Below are 21,982 nucleotides of genomic sequence, written 5' to 3'. Positions count from 1 at the left end.
GGTTTAGCAAAAAGCTATCATATATAAAGCATTTACGTATCAACAGTTTGTTATCCCAACTTGAACGCTGGATAACAGAGAAAAAAGAACACGGAAAAGCAATTTTACACAATGAAAGATTATAAATTCTGAAATAGAATTCAATTTGACTCTTTTATTTTCTTTATTAAAGCAGAGGAGATTAAAAAGAAAGGTTTTTTAACAAAAGAATCCCTGAAGATCAGCAGATATGATATGAAGTGATACGGATGTTGAAGACACTGAAATAATCAGCATCAGCTCATAACAATTTCTACAGCTGGTTGCAAGAATAGAAACTGAAGCATCCAATGTATACATAAAAAAGCATATTGTTTGATACGCGATTGCAGAGTTCTGTTTGAGATCACACCTTCACTCGCAGTTTTCACATCCTTCGCTTTCCCGGTTTTCAGTGATTTGAGAAGTTGCAAAGATTAAAAGGTTTCTCAGTAAGAGAAACTGAGTTAAGAAAGCAAGGGAAAATTAAGATAGAGAACTGATATTAACTGGGACAAAATTAGTGAGAGAGATACTCTGACTCTGGAGGCAGAGGGCAACGGATGATGACTGATAATTTTCGGAAAAAAATGGGAAAAAATATTTGGAATTAATGGTGTTCCAGACAAACTCTGATTGCAAAATTTTAAAATAAATATAAGCAGGCATTTTTAGGCCACAAAACTAAAGAGGCTGCACCTCAAATTCAACCAGTAACAGTATGGCCTTGAAATTCTGCAGTGAACATTCGTTTCAGCACCCAATCAAAAACTCCAGCCAAACATATTTGAGTGGCCTCTTCATCAAAGTATAGGTGAATATATCTCTATAGTCCCTTCTTGACAATTTGGGTGTGAAGTAACTTAATTCTCTAGCCTGAGAGAATTTCTTGGAATTTTACCATCTGAATTGATTACAACTTATGATGTTGAGAAATTTCCTGTAGATAAAATATTGAACAAGCATTTTTGTTCATCCAAAGTCATAGCAACAATATCTTTTGTTTCCATTTCATTCCTTTCTGAACCCTTCAGGGGTTTGGCCATTCCGTCCAACATGGAATATATTTCTCTCATTTGAGGATGAGATGGATCCCCAGCTAAAAACTCATGGATGATACCATCCACCTCAATTGAGCTGCAACCGGGCAATTTTTGAACTCCAAGATCTTTCATTTTCCTTCTCACTTTTGTTACATCTTCCCATCTGTCTGCAGAGGCATATATATTAGCAAGAAGTGTGTGGACACCGGAATCACTTGACTCAATTTTCACTAGCTGTTTAGCCACTCTTTCACCCATCTCAACGTTCCGATAGATTCTGCAAGCACTAAGCAAAGAGACGTAAAGTGGAACTACAATGGCCTTATCTTCACCTGGCACCTTCTTTATTAACTCCTCTGCTTCATCAAGAAGTCCAGCTCGACCAAGTAAGTCAATCAAACAACCATAATGTTCTAGTTTTGGCTTAATCTGATACATAGTCGTCATGGAATTAAAAAAGTTACGACCTTCCTCAACTAATCCTCCATGACTGCAGGCACTTAAAATTCCGATAAAGGTAATATCATCAGGTCTAACCCCAGCTTGTTTCATTTTTGAAAACAAATCGAGTGACATTCTTGTCTTTCCATTCACGGCAAGCCCGCATATAATTGAAGTCCATGAGGCTGTATCTTTTTCTCTTAACCCATAGAAAATCTCCAAAGCTTTTTCTATGCACCCACATTTTGCATACATTTCTATTAGAGCAGTTCCAACAACTGCATCTACTGTTATACTGTTCTCATCTATGAATTCATGAATCCATTTACCTTGCTCTAATGCTCCTGTTTGAGCACAACATGTAAGAAGAGAAACCATTATGAATTTGTCAGGTTTAACTCTTCTGATTTGCATTTCCCTAAACAGTGCCACTGCCTCATCAAAACGGTTGAACTGAACATACCCATTAATCATAGCTGTCCAAATAACAACATCCCTGACTGGACTCCTCTCAAACAACGCTCTAGCTTCATCTAGCTCACCACAGTTTGCATAACCATACACCATTGTTGTCCAACAAATGACATTTTTATAAGGCATCTCTTCAAAAATTGCTCGTGCTATCCTCAAGCAACCACACTTGCAGTACATATCCAGCAACGCATTTCCGATAATTGAACTAAATTCAAGTTTTTCTCTCACATAATGGTGAATTTCCTTACCGAGATCCAAATTTTTCAATGCCGTGCAAGCTGAAAGAGTGCTTACAACCGTAGCTTCATCAGGCCTCAAATCAGTTTCTTCTCGCATACGACAAAAAACATCTATAGCATCCTCAAATTTTCTACATTTAACATATCCAGAGATCATCACATTCCAGGTAATTACATCTCTATCAGGCATTTCATCAAACAGCTTCTTCATAACATCAATTAGACCAAATTGAGCGTACATGTCAATGAGCGAGTTACATACATATGTATCAAACTCCAACCCAGTTTTCACCAAAAACCCACGTATCTTTTCACCCCCTAAAATCTGTCCTAAAAACCCAATTGCCTTAAAAACAAATGGGTAAGTGAAATTATCAGGCCATAACCCATTTTCCCTCAATTTACTGAAGAGCGAAACACATTTTCTGTAGTAACATTTCTTTGCAAACGCTTTGATCAAGAGATTGTAGATAAGTAAAGGTGGATTCTGTATGTAATTGAAGAGTCTCTCTGCATATTGCAAATTTCCATTAGATGGGTCTGCGCAAAAAGCCATTAGCTTGTTGTTTGCGTCGGTGTTTTGGTGGAGACCCAAACGAAAAATCTGGGCATGGATTTGTTTGAGATGGGTTATTGATTTGCAGTTTTTAAGAAAAAAGATGCAGGATTGTTTGGTGAGCCTGGTTGTGGGGTTTGTAAAGGAAGAGAATTTGCTTGGCTTAGAAAGGAAATGGCGGGAGATTAACTGCAATGACTGAAAGATGTGTTTCATGTTTAGTACTGCGTTTGGCAAAGGGTTTAGCAACCGTTAGACCGACAAGTATATCTCTCTTCAATCTTCGGGCTTAGGCCCAATTGGACTTGCCCAGCTTGGATGATTGGGCCCATTTTATGAATTTCAAGACAATCTCTTCTGCTCATTTTTTTATTATACTTTATTCGATAAATTTAATTATTTTAGTAGATATTAACGGTTGTCAATTCTATCCGTTTTAGAATATAAATCTTTTAAAGATAATTATTTTATATAAAATATGAGTCATTTTAAGTAATAAATAATTATTTTTCAATTTTACCTTTGTATATATTAGATACAATAACTATTCAAATTACCATAGGTGTATTAATCAATAAACCCTCTTCAACTCTTTAGTGAAATGCGGCAAAAGGAAGGAAAATCTATGGAGTGACCCAGCACCGGAGGTGTACTAATCAATGAACCCCCGAAACCAACTTTCTTTTCTGACAAAATCAACCAAGCCTAACCGCTGGTCACGACATTCAGAACGTCGTGAGACAGTTCGGTCCATATCCGGTGTGGGCATTAGAACATTGACATCTCCAAGGGGTGAAATGGGATGGCAAGGATCCCTTCTCTCTTAACTAAAGGTTTCGAATTTAAACGCTGAATATGGAGTCTATTTAAAGACTCAAAATGGAGCATTTTATCTCTTTTATAAGTCTGCCCAGTGCGAATCTGGATTAATCAGATTAGTGGGCTTTCGATACGGAATGCTTAAAATAAAAAAAAAAAAAATTGTACTTACATATTAATTAATATAGTCAACTGAGTCCCACTCCTAATTGTTTAAATGCCACATTATGTATGAGATAAATCAGGAATTTTGTTTTTCAGCAAGTCAATAAAGTTGCAGTGATCTTTACTCCGTCGCACCTTCCTCAGATCTGCAGGCCTTTACCACCTCCGTAAGCTTTGATTGCAATTTGCAATAAATCCACTTCTGACGAGTCAAGAAACTTCAGCTACAAACTCAACTAAACTAGTTACTTATTATTTTTAAATTGTTAGACCAAAATATATTGGACATGGTACCAATATAAATTTATATTTATTTCCATATGGATGAATAAAAAATACTATTATTTTTTAGTATATATTAATCATTAATGATTAATTTATTTAATAGTTTATTATATATTTATTTAGCTAATGGCTGTAAAATTTTTTATCAGTGATATATACTCCCTCTGTTTTAAAAAGATAGTCAATTTTCTATTTTCACACAGATTAAGAAAATAGTAATTATTATTATTAAAAAATAATTTTATTCATATAATTTTCCTATTATGTCCATCTTAAATATCACATCAGCAGTTATTATATTGAAATAACAAGTAAGAACTAGTACACCAAGACATAGTCCAATGGTGAGTGGATATACGACTTGATAATAGATTCAGTTACTACAATTTACAGTTACTTAACCCCTTTTTGCCTTTTCTATTTATTGTGTAATTTTAAATCCAAGCAAATATTAAGATTAAGGAAAAATTGATAGAATTAAAATAACAATAAAATAATGATGTTATTTTCTGCTATAGAAAGAAGCTATTTACATTTTCCTAACAAAAATGACAAAGGGGGAAAAAACTACTAAGATGACAACAAATATTTCCAAAACTTGTTGATTGTTAAAAAAAATGAATATTATCAAAATTTTAACAAATAGATAAGATTAAATAAAAATATAAATTTATTGTTTATTGAAATATTTTTAATTTTATGTAAGAAATATTCAATTAGCTAGACTAAAAATTCCAAAAGAAGAATTTGTGACCAATGAATCAATTAAATAAAATAGAATTAGAGCAACTTGGTCCATTTACTACTCTAAAGCTAGGCCTACTGTTTGAAAAGTTAAAGCCAACATCCCTGCCAAAAGATTAAACTCTATTGAATGCTCACAGACAAACACATACTCCATGACAGTTTTTTATTTTGCATAAAAATTTAAAAAATAATTTAATCTTATTTATAAAAAAAAAAAAAGAAAATGACTATATTTTCTCAATTTTAGAAAAAAAAGGTAATTGATTAAATTTCCTTTAATTAATTGAAATAAAATTTAATGAATATCTAAATAATGATAGAATTGAAATAAATAAAAAATTAATGGTTAGCCTTATTTCTAAACAGAAAATAAAAAATAAAAAACTATTAAATTTAAGGGAACCTGAGGGATATTTCGCTCGTCCCACAATCTTCAAACGAGGTCGTTTTTGCCAATCAAAAATCCTCTTCTAACCCCTTGTACCGCACGAAAAAATTGGCTCCATGTTTATTTTGTCTTCACTTCAACCAATCGCAAGTTCGCAACTCCGTTAGTCTCCCGTTTCCTTGAAGATCTGTTTCTGTTCACTTGTAGTGTCGGTGATTCCTATCTCTTTCTCCCTTTAAAGTCTTGATTAATTTCATTTCCCTTTTTTAATTTTTAATTTTTAATTTTCATTATAAAAATCAAGTCTTTCTTTCTAACCTCAATCAGCGGTTTAATCCATTGAATCTGTGTTCGTCAATTGATTTCTCTTTTCTTTTCGTAGATCACCTTGATAACTAAAACCCATATCTCAGATTCTTGATGAAGTCACTTTCTAGTTCATATTCACTCAAATGTATATGTTTCTGCTAAACCCTTTTATTTCTGACTCTAGATTGTTGAAGATCTACTAAATTGTCCATCAGGTTTTCTCAATTCTCTAAAATACAGAAAAGGATTCGGCAATGTCTTCGATTAGAGTCGATTCCACAAAGCAATTAACGACAAGCAGTCTTGTGTTGGGTTATGCACTCTGTTCAAGTTTGCTTGCTGTGATTAATAAGTTTGCCATCACTAAATTCAACTTTCCTGGTCTTCTAACTGCACTGCAGTATTTGACATCAGCATTAGGTGTGTGGCTTCTTGGTAAATTAGGCTTTTTGCATTATGATGCCTTCACATTTGAAACTGCCAAGAAGTTTTTGCCAGCTGCACTTGTTTTCTATTTGGCAATCTTTACCAACACTAATGTTCTGCGCCATGCCAATGTGGATACTTTTATAGTGTTCAGATCTTTAACGCCCCTTTTGGTTGCTATTGCTGATATTGTGTTTAGAAAACAACCAGTCCCATCTAAACTTACCTTTCTGTCATTATTTGTTATATTGGGTGGTGCTGTTGGGTATGTGGCTACTGATTCCGCTTTTACTTTGACGGCTTACTCTTGGGCATTTGCTTATTTAGTGACCATCACTTCAGAAATGGTTTATATTAAACACATTGTATCAAGTATTGGGTTGAATACATGGGGTCTTGTGTTTTACAACAATTTGCTGTCATTGATGATAGCTCCTGTGTTCTGGATTCTCACAGGAGAGTATAATGAGGTTTTTGCTGCTTTGGGATCAAAGGGTGGGAATTGGTTCGAATTTGATGCATTTTTTGCAGTGTCTTTGTCATGCGTGTTTGGCTTGGCTATTAGTTTCTTTGGATTTGCAGCAAGAAAGGCTATATCTGCAACAGCCTTCACTGTTACTGGTGTGGTTAATAAGTTTCTTACAGTCGTCATCAATGTTCTCATTTGGGATAAGCATGCCAGCCCGTTTGGTTTGCTTTGCCTCCTATTCACTCTAGCTGGAGGTGTACTTTATCAGCAGTCAGTTACTAGACCTGGGACTGAGCCTGTTTCTAAGCAAACAAACATTGAAAATGAGGATGATGAAGATACTCAACTTGTCAAGAAAACTGATGGTGATGAGGAGAACTAAGGGCTGACAACTATTATTTTGTATGTTTTCTTAGCATTGATAATGATTTGAAGTGGCTTATTGAGGTGTATGTAGGTATTTATCTCTATTCCTAGGTATTAAGGAATATCCTAGATGCATTAGATTTTAAAAGAAATTGTCCTCCTCACATTTTCTGTATCTTTATTTTATCTGCTTTAGCATTCGATGATGATTTTACCCTTTTTAAGAATTTTTTGGTGTTCGTGTATATTGCTTTCAAGAAGTTGTCTTTTATCTTTTACCTAATTACTTAGATTGTGGGAAGCTGGCTATCAGATACAGCAAATATGGAATTCAAGTGTGAGTTCAAGACCAATGAATAGGTTTGCTAGTCTTTTAACTTCATTCAAATCGAGTTTCATGACCCGGTAGAGATATGAAAAACTGTAAATTCAGGAGTTATTTTTTATCTTTTTGAGGGTACACTGTAACTTTCTCATGTTTGAAGTTGGGACTCCAGAGTCTAGACTTTTCTATATGGCTAAAATGATTTGGGGGAGCTTGTTAAGTTATGAGTTTATGTCTTACTCATTTTGAGTAAATCACCAAATCTTTGTAGATGCAACCAATATTGGGTGAAGATATAACTGGAGGTAATAGTCCTTGTCTTTTTTGCATTTCTGTAATGGTGTCCAAGCATTGGGTATGATAGAATTTGATTTTTGTCTTTGACATAAATGTGTTCTGCTATGCAAGCAAACGCCACGTTATGATGCTGGTCTTGCTATCTAAGTGACTTTCCAAGTTTGTTTCTTGCTGATAATTAGTATAAAATTTTTACAGTTTGATCTACAATTTGAAGGTCAATTCAGATCTTTTGATGTGTTTCAAATGCGAAGCGATGTGCATTTTTCAAATTTCCCATCTGTTTTGTGAAAAATCAGTGTTTTGGGAAACTGCTTGAACATTCTTACTTGATTTCCATGAATTTGGTAGATTAAACTGAATTAGTCAAATAAGTGTCTTCAAAAATTATAAAGGTGCATTGTCCATCTTTTAACCATTTCGTTTCAGAACTTCTTTTCCCATCATTGTTGTATAGAACAGATTGATGTAGTTCAGTGTTATTTTAGGGGGCGAATGTACGAAAACCTCAACTTGGATTTGGCGAAAGAATAGCAAAGCCTTCTAATCATAATATTCCAACAAAACAATAGTTCCTTCATCCATAAGAGCTGTATTGAGGACCCATGGGACCCGACCCAAAACCATTTTCATTTATGTGCTCATCCTCACCATTACTAAGAGAGAACCCTACAAACTCTTAGAGCTCGGTAAGAGAGGACTCTACCATCTCTGAATGAACCCTACAAGTCCTTGCAGCATCATTTCCGGGTAGGAAAAAAAGGCCGGACTTGATGCAAATTCTTGTTTGTGTAACCTTGTAAGTATGGGCTGTAAGCTTGTTGGATTTCAGAAAATTGTAGATAATGGTGCTGTTCTGGGTGGTGGTTGTGGTGGTGGGATTTTTAAGAACCTTATAGAATAGGCAGCCGATAAAGTAGCCCATTAGAAACCAATTTGTTGGGCCAGTACCCATCAAAAGCCTGGGTCTTGGTAAAGGTAATGCTCTCTTTCGTCTGTAAATTTGTTTACCAGCCTGTGACTGTGAATCTGTGTGATGGTTCATACGGTTCAATGGTTGGATCGTACGCGACTCTTCATAAGCACAAAGGTCATTGGTTAAAGAGGGGCTTTTACATATACCGAAGCGTATCTAGCTAATAAAAAGGGTCAATTGACCCTTTTTTTTATAAATATATATATATATTTTAAAAGAAAATTATCTAAAGTTCAAATAAATCATTGAAAAAAACTACTTTATAAAGTAAATTTAAAAAGAATTTTAAAATTAGAGAACTAACGTCTCGATTCTTCTAGCTCGAACCCGTATATCACATGAAGTAGATTTTTTTTTTTTTTTTTTGTTAGCAGAATTGAAATTAGAAGACTCAAATCCAAATGAAATGCCTATTTTCTAGATTAAGTCTCTAAGCTCATAATTATAATTGGCCACTTACTGCTGATGCTAATTCTAACTGCTAATAAAACAAGAGTTGAAATTATTACATTCTGTCATCAAGGAACATAATCCAGCATTCAAATTTAAGATTCACCTTTTAGTTCCCTCTAAAGTTAGGTAATGATTTGTTTTTCCTTTTGAGCCACATCTGAATTCCACTTAATTTGCACTTTCTGACTCAAAAATGCCCACAACAGAAAGCAAACTAAAGCCTTTGTCTGTTAGAAATTTTTTTTTTTAATTCATGGGATATCTAATAAATTATAATAATATTATAGACTACACAGCAGAGGTGAATCTCTTTTTATTTAATAATATTTTCTAAATTAGTGATAATTTTTATAATGAAGTGAACTCAAACTTAAACACCTCATTCTCTATATTTTCTATAAAAAATAAAAAAAAATTAATCAGAACACACTTAATTCGTGCTATTAAAAAAAGTTTTAACACTGCTGCCATTAAAAGGAAAGTCTACATCAAGCCTCATTCACATCTTGCCAACAGCATGACTCATCCCTCTAATTAAACTACCTCAATATTGCTTGATGTGCTTTGTCTAGTGTAAACATGTAATTAAAGGCCACAGACCACAGTCCACCATCTTATAACTTTTGTATTATATAAAAATTTTTATGAATCCAATTTACATTTTGAATAAAATTTGAACCCTAAATCATATATTCAACTTATAATTTGAGAACTGAATCTTTATTTTATAATATATAAAGTTGAAATTCAAATCCTAATAATTTTTTTCACTTTAAATATTTTTGATATATCTGAAAAACAAAATATAAGAATGTTAAAATGCATTAGGAAGCCTAATAATATAAATATAAGTACATAATCCAACTTAAGGTAAGTCAACCTTCTCTACCGTCCCCCACCGTCCGTTTCCTTCATCACCATGATGATAAGTCCCACGCTTTGTAGGATCATTTGTCCTTTAATCGTATAATTTAACAAAGCTTATTTCATTCAATCATTATAATATATGAAACCACAAACAAATACTGTACTAATTGAATAATTATTTTTTTATTTTTATTTTTTTTGACAGTGAATAATTAATTAAAATTTGCCTCTATATAACAACAATTCTACAGATATACCTCTAACCCAGTATGGAAAATCCTCGAAATCTGTCAAACGCTGTCGGATTTTGCCTCCTTCCTTTAGAACTCATACAACACATACTCCTCTATTTGACTTTACCTGAAATCTTTGCTCTAAAATCTCTTAACAAATCATTTTCCGACTTAATCTCCGATCAAGTTTTTGTACAGGATTACAATTCTCGATCGAAGTCAACCAATTGGCTTTTCGTCTACAAGAAACGGTGGCATCGCGACTCTGTGCTTCATGGCTTTTCTGATAACTCCGATCGTTGGTTCAAATTACAAATCGCTAATTTATTAAAACCCGTAATTTCTTCCGGCGGGAATATTTATTTTTTGGCGTCAAGTGGTAATTTTTTTCTGTTTTCCTCCAACACTCACAAGGAAGTTATTGCCGTTAATTTGGTTACCAAGACGGTTAAAAGGATACCTCCAAGCCCATTGGGTCCACGCGGCACGTCTTCCTGGAGAAGATCCGGAATGAAATTAGTTTCCGGGTCGGATAACTTCCGTTTCTTGTTCACTGAGTTGGTCGATAACGAGCCGGTTTTGTTCGTGTACGCATCAGAAACTAACACGTGGCTGTCTGTGAAAGCAAGAGGAGATTCTGGTAGTTTTCCACGCGGCAATCAAAGAGAGAGTGATTACATATTTCTCAACGTAGTCAACGGGCCTTATGAAAGCCTCGTAGTAGCCGTGAGCTTGAAATCTGGCGCCCAACCGATAGTTGTACGGCCGAGATTTTACAGAGAAAGAGAGGAAGAGCAGCAGCAATTAACGGTCGGATTTAGCTGGGGGAATGTGATTGATCGGTTGTACGTATACGGTGATGGACACATGTTGATCATAAAATCGAACGGTGTTGGAGATGCGGACACAGGAGCGAGGATGTTAAACGGGATAGAGTTATGGGGCTTGGGCTTAAATGGCAGGCAATGGGAGTATAATTCAGAGGTCCCATGTAAACTAATGGAGCAAATTAAGAAGCCTTATAGAGTAATAATGGGGTGTTTAGAAAGAAGGGAAGGGGTAATTAGGGCAGTTTTGTTGTCTAATTTTGAGGGATTATGGGACATAATTTGGGTATGTTATGATACAGGCAGGTGCAGTTGGAATTGGATTCCTGTCCCTGGTTGCAAAATGAAGGGCCTCAATATGGCTGGAATTGCATTTTCATCTGGCCTTACTTTATAAGTGTGTATATTAACTTTTGTGAAATATAATAAAAGTGACTCATACTGGCATTATCTTTGCCATAAACTTTTTTTTTTTTTTACTAACAAGGGTATCTATTTTGGTAATTGGAAGAAATATTAATTTTCTTTCCTGTCAAAAAGCAATTATATTGAAAATTAGATTCAAGATACTGACTCCATCACTTGATTTTGCAATCACTAAGATGAAATATAGTGTGCTTCAATTATTAGATCAAAATATCTTAATAATATTTAAATTATGATATTGATTCTTCAAAATAATTTTTAATGTAAAATAAAATTATAAAAACACCAACTTGCTAGAACAATTGCATCAATACCACGTGAACAATGAAGTTCCAAGTCCCACTAGTGGAAGAAGAAAAACTCAAATTTTTTGAATAAGTAGAATAAAAAATATACAGAAAGAATAGCGATCGACAACAAATAAAACTATTTAAAATAGTTGATCACAATTATTGGTGTATTTATACATCATTTAAGCAATTTTATAGAGAAAAATCAAATGATTTGATTGTACGAACTTAAAACTTCAAAGTGTAGGAAAGTAAAATTGGACTCTAACATCAACTTCAATAGCTGTACTTAAGATGCAGCCGCTCAAAATTGAAAAGTTGTATTCTTTGGGGGACAAGAATTATTAAGTAGGTAGGCAACCAATCCTTTCACAAACTAACTAACTAGTTATCAGTTAGAACAGTTACAGTCAACTCTGCTGGTATGAAATCCACTAATACAAACCAAGTATTTAGGAGTAGCCTACACTTATTTAAATAATTATTAGCAATTAAAACGATTAACCGCCTTTTAAAACAGGTAATTTGTGGAAGAGACCCAAAACGTGGATTTGAAACGGGTATTGGATTCCAAGTAAAATAAATGACAGGTGAGGTGGCATAACGTGAAAGTGTCAGCTTAAAGAACGGAATGGACAGTGAATAGATAGAGGTGTCTGTCCCAAACACAACATGTTCTCATAGGAGAATGCTGGTCCCAATTCCCACCACCCTTGGTTGCACGTGTCAACATCCTATTCCCTCTGTTTGACAACTTTGGGTCGTCGACTGTTACACTACACTTGCTTACACTTAAATTCGTGCCTTTTGGGCGTTTCAAACCAGTTACCAGACCTATTTGGTCCCCTTTTGCCATGTTCTCTGCTGCTTTAGATGGACCACTTCCTCTTCTTCAACTATTTTTCCTATCCCAGAATACTTTTTTATTTATTTTTTTTACATTTATAACAGGAAATCTCTATTCATTTTAACTCTAACTCCAATGTACATTCTCTTTACTCTTTTCTTTAATTAGAAGTAATTACAAGAAAAAGGAAAAGAGGCTTTATGGTTTAAGTCTTTGAATTAGTAATTTTTTGACAAAGCAAAAATTAAAATTTTCCTTATGTATGAGAGTGTGATTTGAGCTTTCAACACTTCTTCAAACTTCCCAAAATTGAACAATATTTATATTAGTGGACCACGTCAACCCTCCAACTCATCACTTATTGAAATTGCTTTTTTTAAAAAATAATGACTTATTAAGACTAGTCCCGTTTACGAGCCTATCCATAAACTAAATCAATAAATTTAATCATTTAAATGTAGAATAATTTTTGAAAAATCTTTCCATGTCTTTCTAAACAAGTTATATTCTCTATATATAAGAAATAACTCAGATGATAAAAGAACATTCGAGTTCAGCGAACAATTTTGATTAGACTCTATAATTTAGAAATGAGATAAATCTCATACTTAAAAAAAAAATGCACAACCCAAGATATTTTAATCTAGTGATTGCAGCGCACTAAATCCAACCATAATGATCGCATAATCAAGTCGTAGAATCAGCATCTTATAGAAGACTATTAAACATAATTATTGTAACGTCCGAATTAAAAGAAATCACTTAAAAAAAAGTAAAAATATCCTACTAGTAGATATATTATAAAGTCAAAGTGATATTAACATCCAACAACTTTTGATTGACTCTATTTGATCCTCTGTCTCCAATAAAGATTTCTTGGCTTCCTAAGACATCGGATTTATAAGTAAACAGTATACTAAAAAAGAATCCTGCATGAGCACGTGAGATTCTTGCATTAATATAATAATAAAATCCCATTTAATTACCACAAACTTCAATTATGAATATTTATTATATTACTTTCCAAAAAAAAAAAAAAAAGGCTCCTTGATTAGAGAAAATTTTTATTTTATTTTACTTTTCACAATTTTGCATGTAAGTCAGAGAGGAGATCCAATGCACAGTGAAATTTCATTACACAATCTTGCAGGCACTTAAATTAATGTCCAGTCTCACAAGAATGGTTGTACCTGTTGAGGACCACAGAGAATTATATGTGTGGACCCAACCCATATACTTTATATATATATATATATTTATTTATTTATTTATTGACTCGTTGAACTGCTAAATGAAATCAAAATTCCCCTCCACACGAGGCCTATGACATACAATAGTTGTTCCTCTTCTTCTTTCTTTAATTAGGATTTTTTTCTCATTTTTATTTTATTAATTAAAGGTTAATGTTGATGTGTGCTTGATGGCCGTTAGTAGTTTTCATCTTACTATTAAATAACTATTAATCTTTCATTAATTATTGTCTAACTTCAATTAATGCTGACTAATTATGTAATTTATGAACAATTTGGGTTTGGCCTTGTTAATTAATAGTATATGTTATTTTATACGTGACATGTGTGTTACTGACGAATATTCTTAGCAGCTGCTTACCTAACAATTTGCTGAATCTTTTTTTTTTTTTTTTTGCTAAATACCTAAAGTTAATTACTACATTTAGGGGCCCTTTCCCTTGTCAATTCAGATTCTGATGGTTATGACAGATGCCTAATTAAATTAGTGTCGATCATGTGTGGTGTGGTGTAGTGAGTTTTCTCATATGTCTCGAGTTCGATTCATCTTAACCATAAAAGTTTTTATCAATCGTCACATACTGTGTAACCCATTATATTATGAAAGTTGAGCTTGATTGAATTCAAACTTGATTCATTAAAAATAATACTTTAAGTCTAATTTCAAATCGAAAAATTAAATTTAAATTTAGCTCTTTTATAATTTGTACTCTATCCATTCTTAAATACTTGTCACATTTGAAATTTCACGTCCCTTAAGAAAATCATTAAATTTTTATAAGTTTCAATAAATTATTAAATAAATTGGCTATATGAACATTAATTGAATATATCCAAGCATCAAATTTTTTAAAAACTGAAATAATAATTGTTGGTCATTATTAATCTTTGAAACCATAGATATAACAAGTATTTTAGAACACATTATTTTTTTAAATATGATAAATATTTAGGAACGGAGAGAATAATTAATAGTTAAAAATCAAAACTTACTCTTCTAGAATTATACTCTTTTAAGAGTTATTTATTACCACCTCCTTTTCATAATACTTGTCACAATTGAAAAATAATTTGTTCCAAAATACTAGTCACATTTGAGATTGCAAAAAGTAATAAATATTTTTTTCCGTATTTGCCATTTGTACATGACTAATGATTATTACTTCAATTTAATGATTTTTTTAAGGGTAATATAGTCAATTTACTCAGTAATTTATTATAATTTAGACAAATTTAATGATTTTTTAAAGAATGTAAAATTATAAATATAATAAATATTATAAAACAGAAATACTAAATAATTTGGATAAGTAAGTAGTTTCAGGTTCAACGTATCTAGCCTCAAAAATTAATGACTAGCTTGAGTCATTTTTATCACTGCAATTATGTAATCAACTCTAAAAACTTCCTTTTATTTTTAAAATTTTTGATTTAATAATTAACTTACCTTTGCTGGGATTGAAGATATTAATTAAAAAAAGCTCCATAATTGTAAGAATAGTTACACTCACAAAAAAAACTTATCCTGTTGATTTTCTGATAATCAAGCATTAGCGCTTTCAATGCTGTTAAAATGTCATTTTCAGTATAATAATAAGTTAATACAATGTTCGCTATCAACTGATATTACTTGTTATATACACCTGCTGTTGCCATTTCATTTTCACTTACACCCACAGTTTTAAAAGTTTTCTTCATTTGCATCCTCCTACTAAAAATAATAAAATAAGATCTAATATTTCTAACTTGCAAAGTTATATCAATTAAATATTCGTTGAAAAGTTGAAATTTATGCAAACTATTGTTACAAAAGTCATACTAATTATATGTCGAGTCGATATATTGCAAATAAAAGATAAAAACTCTAAAATTATTGATATTAGTGTCGAAAGATGTGTAATATTACCAAAATTATGAATTTAGGTACATGATAGGATCTGCAAAGTTTATGGTGCTATAAGGTTAAAATTGTAAAGTCGAGGTGAATTTATTTATTTAACCAAAAATTAATTATTTTTAAATTCAATCACAAAGCTTTATGGATAAACAATTATTATGTCATGATGACAAAAGTACACCTTCTCATACAATTCTGAATTAATTATGTTAGGTAAAGGGAATATGTTAGAGTGTAAATGGGCTCAAATCATTAGAAATATTGGAAGAAATAAGATGAATAAGTGAAACTACTTTCACTTAATTAGAACTAATTAGGGTCTAGCTAGTTAATTTTGTATGTAGTTATCATTAAATTATGTATGCGAATTCTAATTCTTTTAATATGTCTGGTCTATAAGTTATAAACTAAACCAATCAAAATCAATATTTTTAAAAATTATTTATATATTTTTTTTTCAAGAAATGATGAGAAATTATATCAATTCAGTAAAATATTTTATTAGTTGAGTTGATGGGTGGATGGATAAATCGTCCCTGCATGAGGGAATTGTACTTGTAACTCTTGAGTTAATAAAAAATAAAAATAGAAGGTTTTTATTTTTAAATTTTATGTGATAATTATTGATTATCCTTTATAAGTATAAAACTTGAAGTAAATTGAAAGGCAAAAAGAAAAGATGGGATAAAAATAAATTAAAGAAAGAAGTGGGCATGAGCACAAAAAATGTAATTTATATTTGATGATTCGTAATTTTCGTACATAGTACATGACTACATGTCATCCTCTCCCCTCTCTCTCACAGAACTCATCTTCACCTCTCTTTCCTCGCCCATCAGTATCACTTTTTCACTCTCTCAGTGTCGACTCCACTGCATATTCGCACACACTCCCACTCTCTCTAAAGTCTAAAATCCTCCATGACCAACCAAACCCTCCTACAAAAACCCATTTCCCCTCTCTAATCATAACTACAGTCTGTGAAGAGTGAGAGAAATTAATTTCTTTTAAAACAAATCCCAAAATCGGCTAATTATGTTGCCGTACGATTCCGATTCGTCAGCCGGCAACGCTCCCAGCTCATCCTCCTCCATCACCAAAACGCCGGCCGAGATTGATGGCTTACTCGCCGGAGCCGGGTACAAAGTGCGATCTTCGGAGCTTCGGCATGTGGCTCAACGCCTTGAACGCTTAGAAACTGCCATGCTTAACTCGCCTTCTCAACATCTTTCCCTTCTTGCCTCAGACGCCGTCCATTATAACCCCTCTGATCTCTCCTCGTGGGTCGATTCGCTCCTCTCCGAGCTTAACCAATCTCAGCCTCTGCCTTCTCTCCCCTCCGATCTGTCGGATCTCATTCCCAATTCAACGGCTCTCGATAATTCTTGGGGGATTGAACACTCTGCGGCGGCCCAGCAAAACCAGTGTATATCTCAGCAGCAACAACTTCAACAACAGAATCAGTTGAGGGTCGTCACTGCTCTGGAGGAAGATACAGCGATAAGGCTCGTCCACATGTTGATGACGTGTGCAGAGTACATCCAACGTGGCGAGCTTGCATTTGCCGGCTCTTTGATCGAGGATATGCAGGGATTATTAACGCGTGTTAACACCGGCTGTGGAATCGGTAAAGTGGCCGGTTGCTTCATTGATGCTTTGAGCCGCCGTATTTTTGGTCCGATCGGTTCTGTTGGTGGTGTTGGTTCTGGCTACGCTTACGAAAATGAGCTTTTGTACCATCACTTTTACGAGGCTTGTCCGTATTTGAAATTCGCTCATTTCACTGCCAATCAAGCGATTCTGGAGGCTTTTGACGGTCATGATTGCGTGCACGTAGTAGATTTTAATTTGATGCATGGACTGCAGTGGCCGGCGCTGATACAGGCTTTGGCTTTGCGTCCCGGTGGACCCCCTTTGCTTAGGTTAACTGGCATTGGTCCCCCATCACCTGACGGCCGAGACTCGCTTCGAGAAATCGGGTTGCGACTCGCCGAGTTAGCTAGGTCGGTACACGTCCGATTCGCTTTCCGAGGGGTAGCAGCTTCGCGGCTGGAGGATGTGAAGCCATGGATGTTGCAGGTCAATCCCAAGGAAGCCGTCGCGGTCAATTCAATCATGCAACTACATAAATTGCTAGGATCCGACCCGCCTAGAAACTCAGCAATCGATATGGTTCTGAATTGGATCCGGAACTTGAATCCAAAAATCATGACGGTTGTTGAGCAAGAAGCATATCATAACCAACCTGGGTTTTTGGACCGGTTCACAGAAGCCTTATATTACTACTCAACAATGTTCGATTCGCTCGAAGCTTGCGCGCTTCAGCCAGAGAAAATCCTAGCTGAAATGTACATACAGAGAGAGATATGCAACGTGGTAAGCTGTGAGGGATCAGCTCGGCTAGAACGGCATGAGCCATTGGCAAAATGGAGATCGCGGCTCACAGCAGCTGGGTTTAGGCCATTGCATTTGGGTTCAAATGCGTTCAAACAAGCGAGTATGTTATTGACTCTGTTCTCATCGGAAGGGTACTGTGTGGAGGAAAACGAAGGTTGCTTGACTCTCGGCTGGCACAGCCGACCTCTTATTGCAGCTTCGGCTTGGGAAGCTGTGGCTGATGGCGGCGGCTCAGGTTCCCCTCTTGGGATAATCAGTAATAATGGTGTCGCGCTGTAAATTTTTTTTTCTTTTCAATATATGTAGGTTAATTTTTGGGGTTAATTAATCAAAACATCTTCTTGCTTGCTTGTACTGCTGCGACGGCAACCCTTTTTTTATTTTAATTGCTTAAAATGATATTTAATTAGAGTATGATGTGGACCTCTAATCTGACGCAGGAAAAAATTTAGAAAAATGGTTTTGGAGATTATGCCATTTTCGTTTTCCTAGCTTTATCAGGGTCCAGGGCAAGTTTGGATATAAAAATTAGGACATGGACCTACTCGATAAAATACAAATTATTAATTTAATTGTATGCATAAATAAAAAATATGATAAATCCTGTAAATAATGATTGATATGATAGGACATTTTAATTTTCGTAAAAATGAAAATATAAATTCGATTATTTTCGTAAAAATGAAAATACAAATTCGATTCTTACGAAAATTGTGAAAATTAGACTCTTAAAGAGAAAGGGATTGCAAGTTGGTAGTAAGGGTTACCTAGCACTTTCCAAATAAGGAATAGCTATAATGAGCAATACAGCTATACGTGCACTGAACCTCTGCTTTTCAATGAGTGCTACAAGTGACTTTGGTGAGTTAATGAAGCTCATAATCAATTTTCCTAAATTAAGCACACAAAAAATGTGAAATCATGTAAAGCTTGCATGAACAAAAATGGAAGACTCAATGTGCGCCTAACAAGAAAAGAAGAGTGTGTGTGTGTGTGTGAGTGTAATACTGTAATTACAATTTTTTTTTTTTTTTTGAACAGGTGTAATTACAAATTTGTGTATACAAAAAAGGGCAACGGGTCGGGACCCTTTCTCCGTAATAATTAGGCAGTAGTAGGGAAAGGTGGTCACATGCATCAAAAGATCTGTCCCGTTCACAGCAACTCTTCCTGCAACTGCAAATACTCTAGCTGTCCCTGACCTGTCTCAGTTTTTCTGTGAAATAACGACGTTTCCAATTTATATAATCTCAACAAAAATTAAATTAAGATTAATATTACGTCATTATTAATTAAACGCTAATGTTTAATTAAACGATTTCAGTTCAAAACCAATGGAAAATAAGAACTACCATGCCCATTTCGGTCCAATTTGATTTGATTTTTTTAATTCATGGTTTAATTTTCGTCCAAACCAAAGTGTTTTAAGAAAAAAAATATGAGAAACTAATATTTGTCTCAAATTACTTTTTTTTTTCTTTTGAGAAAAAAATTACTTACCATTATTATATAATAACAATTATTTGGTTAGCAAAATTATTATAATCCTGTCATCTTAATAAAAAGAATATAAAGATTAGATTCCTTTTTATGTTAATTAATTAAAATGAGACAAAATATATAAAAATTTTTATAGCATTTCAAACTTTATTAAAAACATAATGTGTCTGTCTCTAAAGTTTTAAAATTTTGATAACCATCAAATCTCAAAAACATATTAATATTAGTGACAATGGTTTTAAAATTTTTAATTTTTTTTAAAAATATCAATTTGATTTATGGTTAATATTAGTGGCGGAATTAGGGGGTGGCCGGTGGTGGTGGCCGCCCCTCTAATTTTAATTTTTAAAAAAAATTTATCTCATAAAATATATAAAATATTATTTTTTACTTATAAAATAGTTATTTTTTTGAGATCGCCCCCTCTAGATTTTAAAATTTTTTTTCTATCCCTGCTAATTATTTTTCTGATTTCGCCACTGATTAATATGATTTTAAAGTTAATTATCTAATAAATAAACATTATCAATTTAATTTTATAAATCAAAATATTTAATAAATACAGTTCTATAAATTGCAGAATCAAATATTCAAATTAAGACTTTTTCATTTTCCTTCATCTTATGATGTCCCTTTCTAGATGACGTGACAATTGATGTAGCTAGGAAAGTCGTGTCAAAAAGAAGTTTCAAACTAAAAGATTTAACGAAAGAAATAATAAATTGAAAAAAAAAAAAAAAAGTCATTTTAGTTGTGAAAATAATAGAAAAAATAAAACAGAAAGGAATTGCAGTTCTCATGTCCATTAATTTAAAGACATGTTGTCATAGCCAAAAATAAATGAATATTGATGTCAATCAATCATGTGTCTTTGGATGATTTTTCTACGTAGAACAGTGGAAGGTCCCCAAAATTATCACCAAATTTTAGTGATATTAGTTTTTTTTTTTTTTTTTTTTTTTTTTAATAACGTGACTTATACATTGGTTATGTTTGTTATATATTTTGATTATTTTAATTTTTTTTTCTAAATAATATTAAAGCATAAATTATTTGTTTAAATACATTTGCTTAATTCGTATTGAAATTTATCGTAGGAGCTAGTTGTAATGCTATACTTAATCCAATTTTATTTATAATAAAATAATCTCAAAATAAAATTCAACCTTATCTCTAGACCTGATCATTTAGTTCTTAATTTATAAATGTAGATTCTTAAAACCTTAATAAGTGCTCAAAATAAAAATCAAGCCAAATCAATATTTATATACAACTATAATGAAAAATAATAATAAATTTTTTTTACTGATTGGTAATGGAAAAAAATGAACAAATGATCTGAATTGACAATGATAATTACTTTGGCTATAGTGACTGTATTACTTACCCAATGCATTACAAAAATGAATATATGCATGTACGCATATACACACAAATTCTTGAAACCTCAAAAGTGACCCAAAATAGAAATATATAGTTCTAGTTTTTTTTCAGTTTTATAAACACTATTTTCTTTCAAGTCAAATATATTTAGAATATAATATGAAAAAATTAAGAAAATTAAAAATGTTTAATCAACTAATAAAATGTAATTTTCTAATTGACCATGAGTAAAATTATTTTAGGATAATCTAAATTTCATTAAGGACGATATCGAAAATCTCAATATTTCTCCCATTCCCATATTTAAATATAGTATAATATATATTATTCACATAAGAGGTTTATCCCTCTTTATTTATTGGGACGTCCGTTGTACCGAACTAATACTGTGTGATACATAACATTACTTAATTATGTGACATTTTAGGAGTAAGCATTCAATTTGGTTTTTTCAATTAAATTGATTGATTTTGTTTTATTTTTTAATATAATCAATTCAGCTCGATTAATAATCAAAATCTATTTGGTTTAATCCGTTTCAATTCAAGCAATCTGTACAACCTAAAGAGAAAATGTTAGGTTTTGAAAACTAGAGCTCTAAAAAAATTATAATAACATAGCTAACTTATGATAAATAGTTAGATTTATTTGATAGAAATTTATTTGACCTCGTTCACCTAATAATATTTATTTTATGTATGAGAAATTAGAACACAATTTCTAATTTATTTCTATAAAAATTAGATAGTTATCATTTTTATTTGATTAGATATATTTTCTATTTAGGGAAAATAATTAATTCGTTCATGAGGTCTGACCAAACTAATTAAGTCATTCAACAGTTTGGCAATATTAATTAATAGTCTCCGAAATTTACTTCCGTCAAACCATTTGGTCCTTCCGTCCATTTTCTCCAAATTTTTTTATTAAAATCTTTTAAAAAGACTAAAATACCCTGAAACTTAAGAAGGGTAAAAATTAATTCGTCCCTGAGATTTGATCAAACTAACTAAGTCATCCCTACATTTTAACAATATTAATTAATGATCCTGAAGTTTAGTTCCGTCAAACCATTTGGTCATTCTATTTATTTTCTCTTGATTTTTCTATTAAAACCTTAAAAAAAGACTAAAATATCATTACAATTAAGAAGAAAAAGGACTAAACTAACTTAGGTTATTTGCTTTATAACGAAATGACAATTAAGTCTTCTCAAATTTACAACTGAAATTCTGTAAAAACGGTGATTTTTTTTTTTCTAAAATATTC

At 32.7% G+C, this 21,982-nt stretch overlaps 4 protein-coding genes across 4 annotated transcripts; 3 read left to right on the top strand and 1 right to left on the bottom strand.

The window, feature by feature from the left end:
* Positions 1–595: 595 nt before the first annotated feature.
* On the bottom strand, positions 596–2,992 carry LOC105639463 (Pentatricopeptide repeat (PPR-like) superfamily protein). The gene has a single exon (XM_012223544.4). The coding sequence runs from the start codon at positions 2,985–2,987 to the stop codon at positions 939–941; it is 2,049 nt and encodes a 682-aa protein (XP_012078934.1). The 5' UTR covers positions 2,988–2,992; the 3' UTR covers positions 596–938.
* Positions 2,993–5,306: 2,314 nt separating this feature from the next.
* Positions 5,307–6,972, top strand: GONST4 (golgi nucleotide sugar transporter 4). Its single transcript, XM_012223312.4, has one exon. It carries the CDS (start codon positions 5,739–5,741, stop codon positions 6,759–6,761), a length of 1,023 nt encoding a protein of 340 aa, XP_012078702.1. The 5' UTR covers positions 5,307–5,738; the 3' UTR covers positions 6,762–6,972.
* Positions 6,973–9,701: 2,729 nt separating this feature from the next.
* On the top strand, positions 9,702–11,175 carry LOC105639300 (GRAS family transcription factor family protein). Its single transcript, XM_012223311.4, has one exon. The coding sequence runs from the start codon at positions 9,933–9,935 to the stop codon at positions 11,118–11,120; it is 1,188 nt and encodes a 395-aa protein (XP_012078701.1). The 5' UTR covers positions 9,702–9,932; the 3' UTR covers positions 11,121–11,175.
* Positions 11,176–16,217: 5,042 nt separating this feature from the next.
* Positions 16,218–18,184, top strand: LOC105639299 (protein SLENDER RICE1-LIKE 1). The gene has a single exon (XM_012223309.4). The coding sequence runs from the start codon at positions 16,469–16,471 to the stop codon at positions 18,107–18,109; it is 1,641 nt and encodes a 546-aa protein (XP_012078699.1). The 5' UTR covers positions 16,218–16,468; the 3' UTR covers positions 18,110–18,184.
* The last annotated feature ends 3,798 nt before the right edge of the window (positions 18,185–21,982 follow it).

This window comes from Jatropha curcas, chromosome 8 (genome assembly GCF_041381405.1).
Source record: "Jatropha curcas cultivar XTBG-Jc1 chromosome 8, XTBG_Jcur_1.0, whole genome shotgun sequence".
Lineage (NCBI taxonomy): Eukaryota > Viridiplantae > Streptophyta > Magnoliopsida > Malpighiales > Euphorbiaceae > Jatropha > Jatropha curcas.
This window is presented reverse-complemented; position numbering and strand designations above follow the sequence as displayed.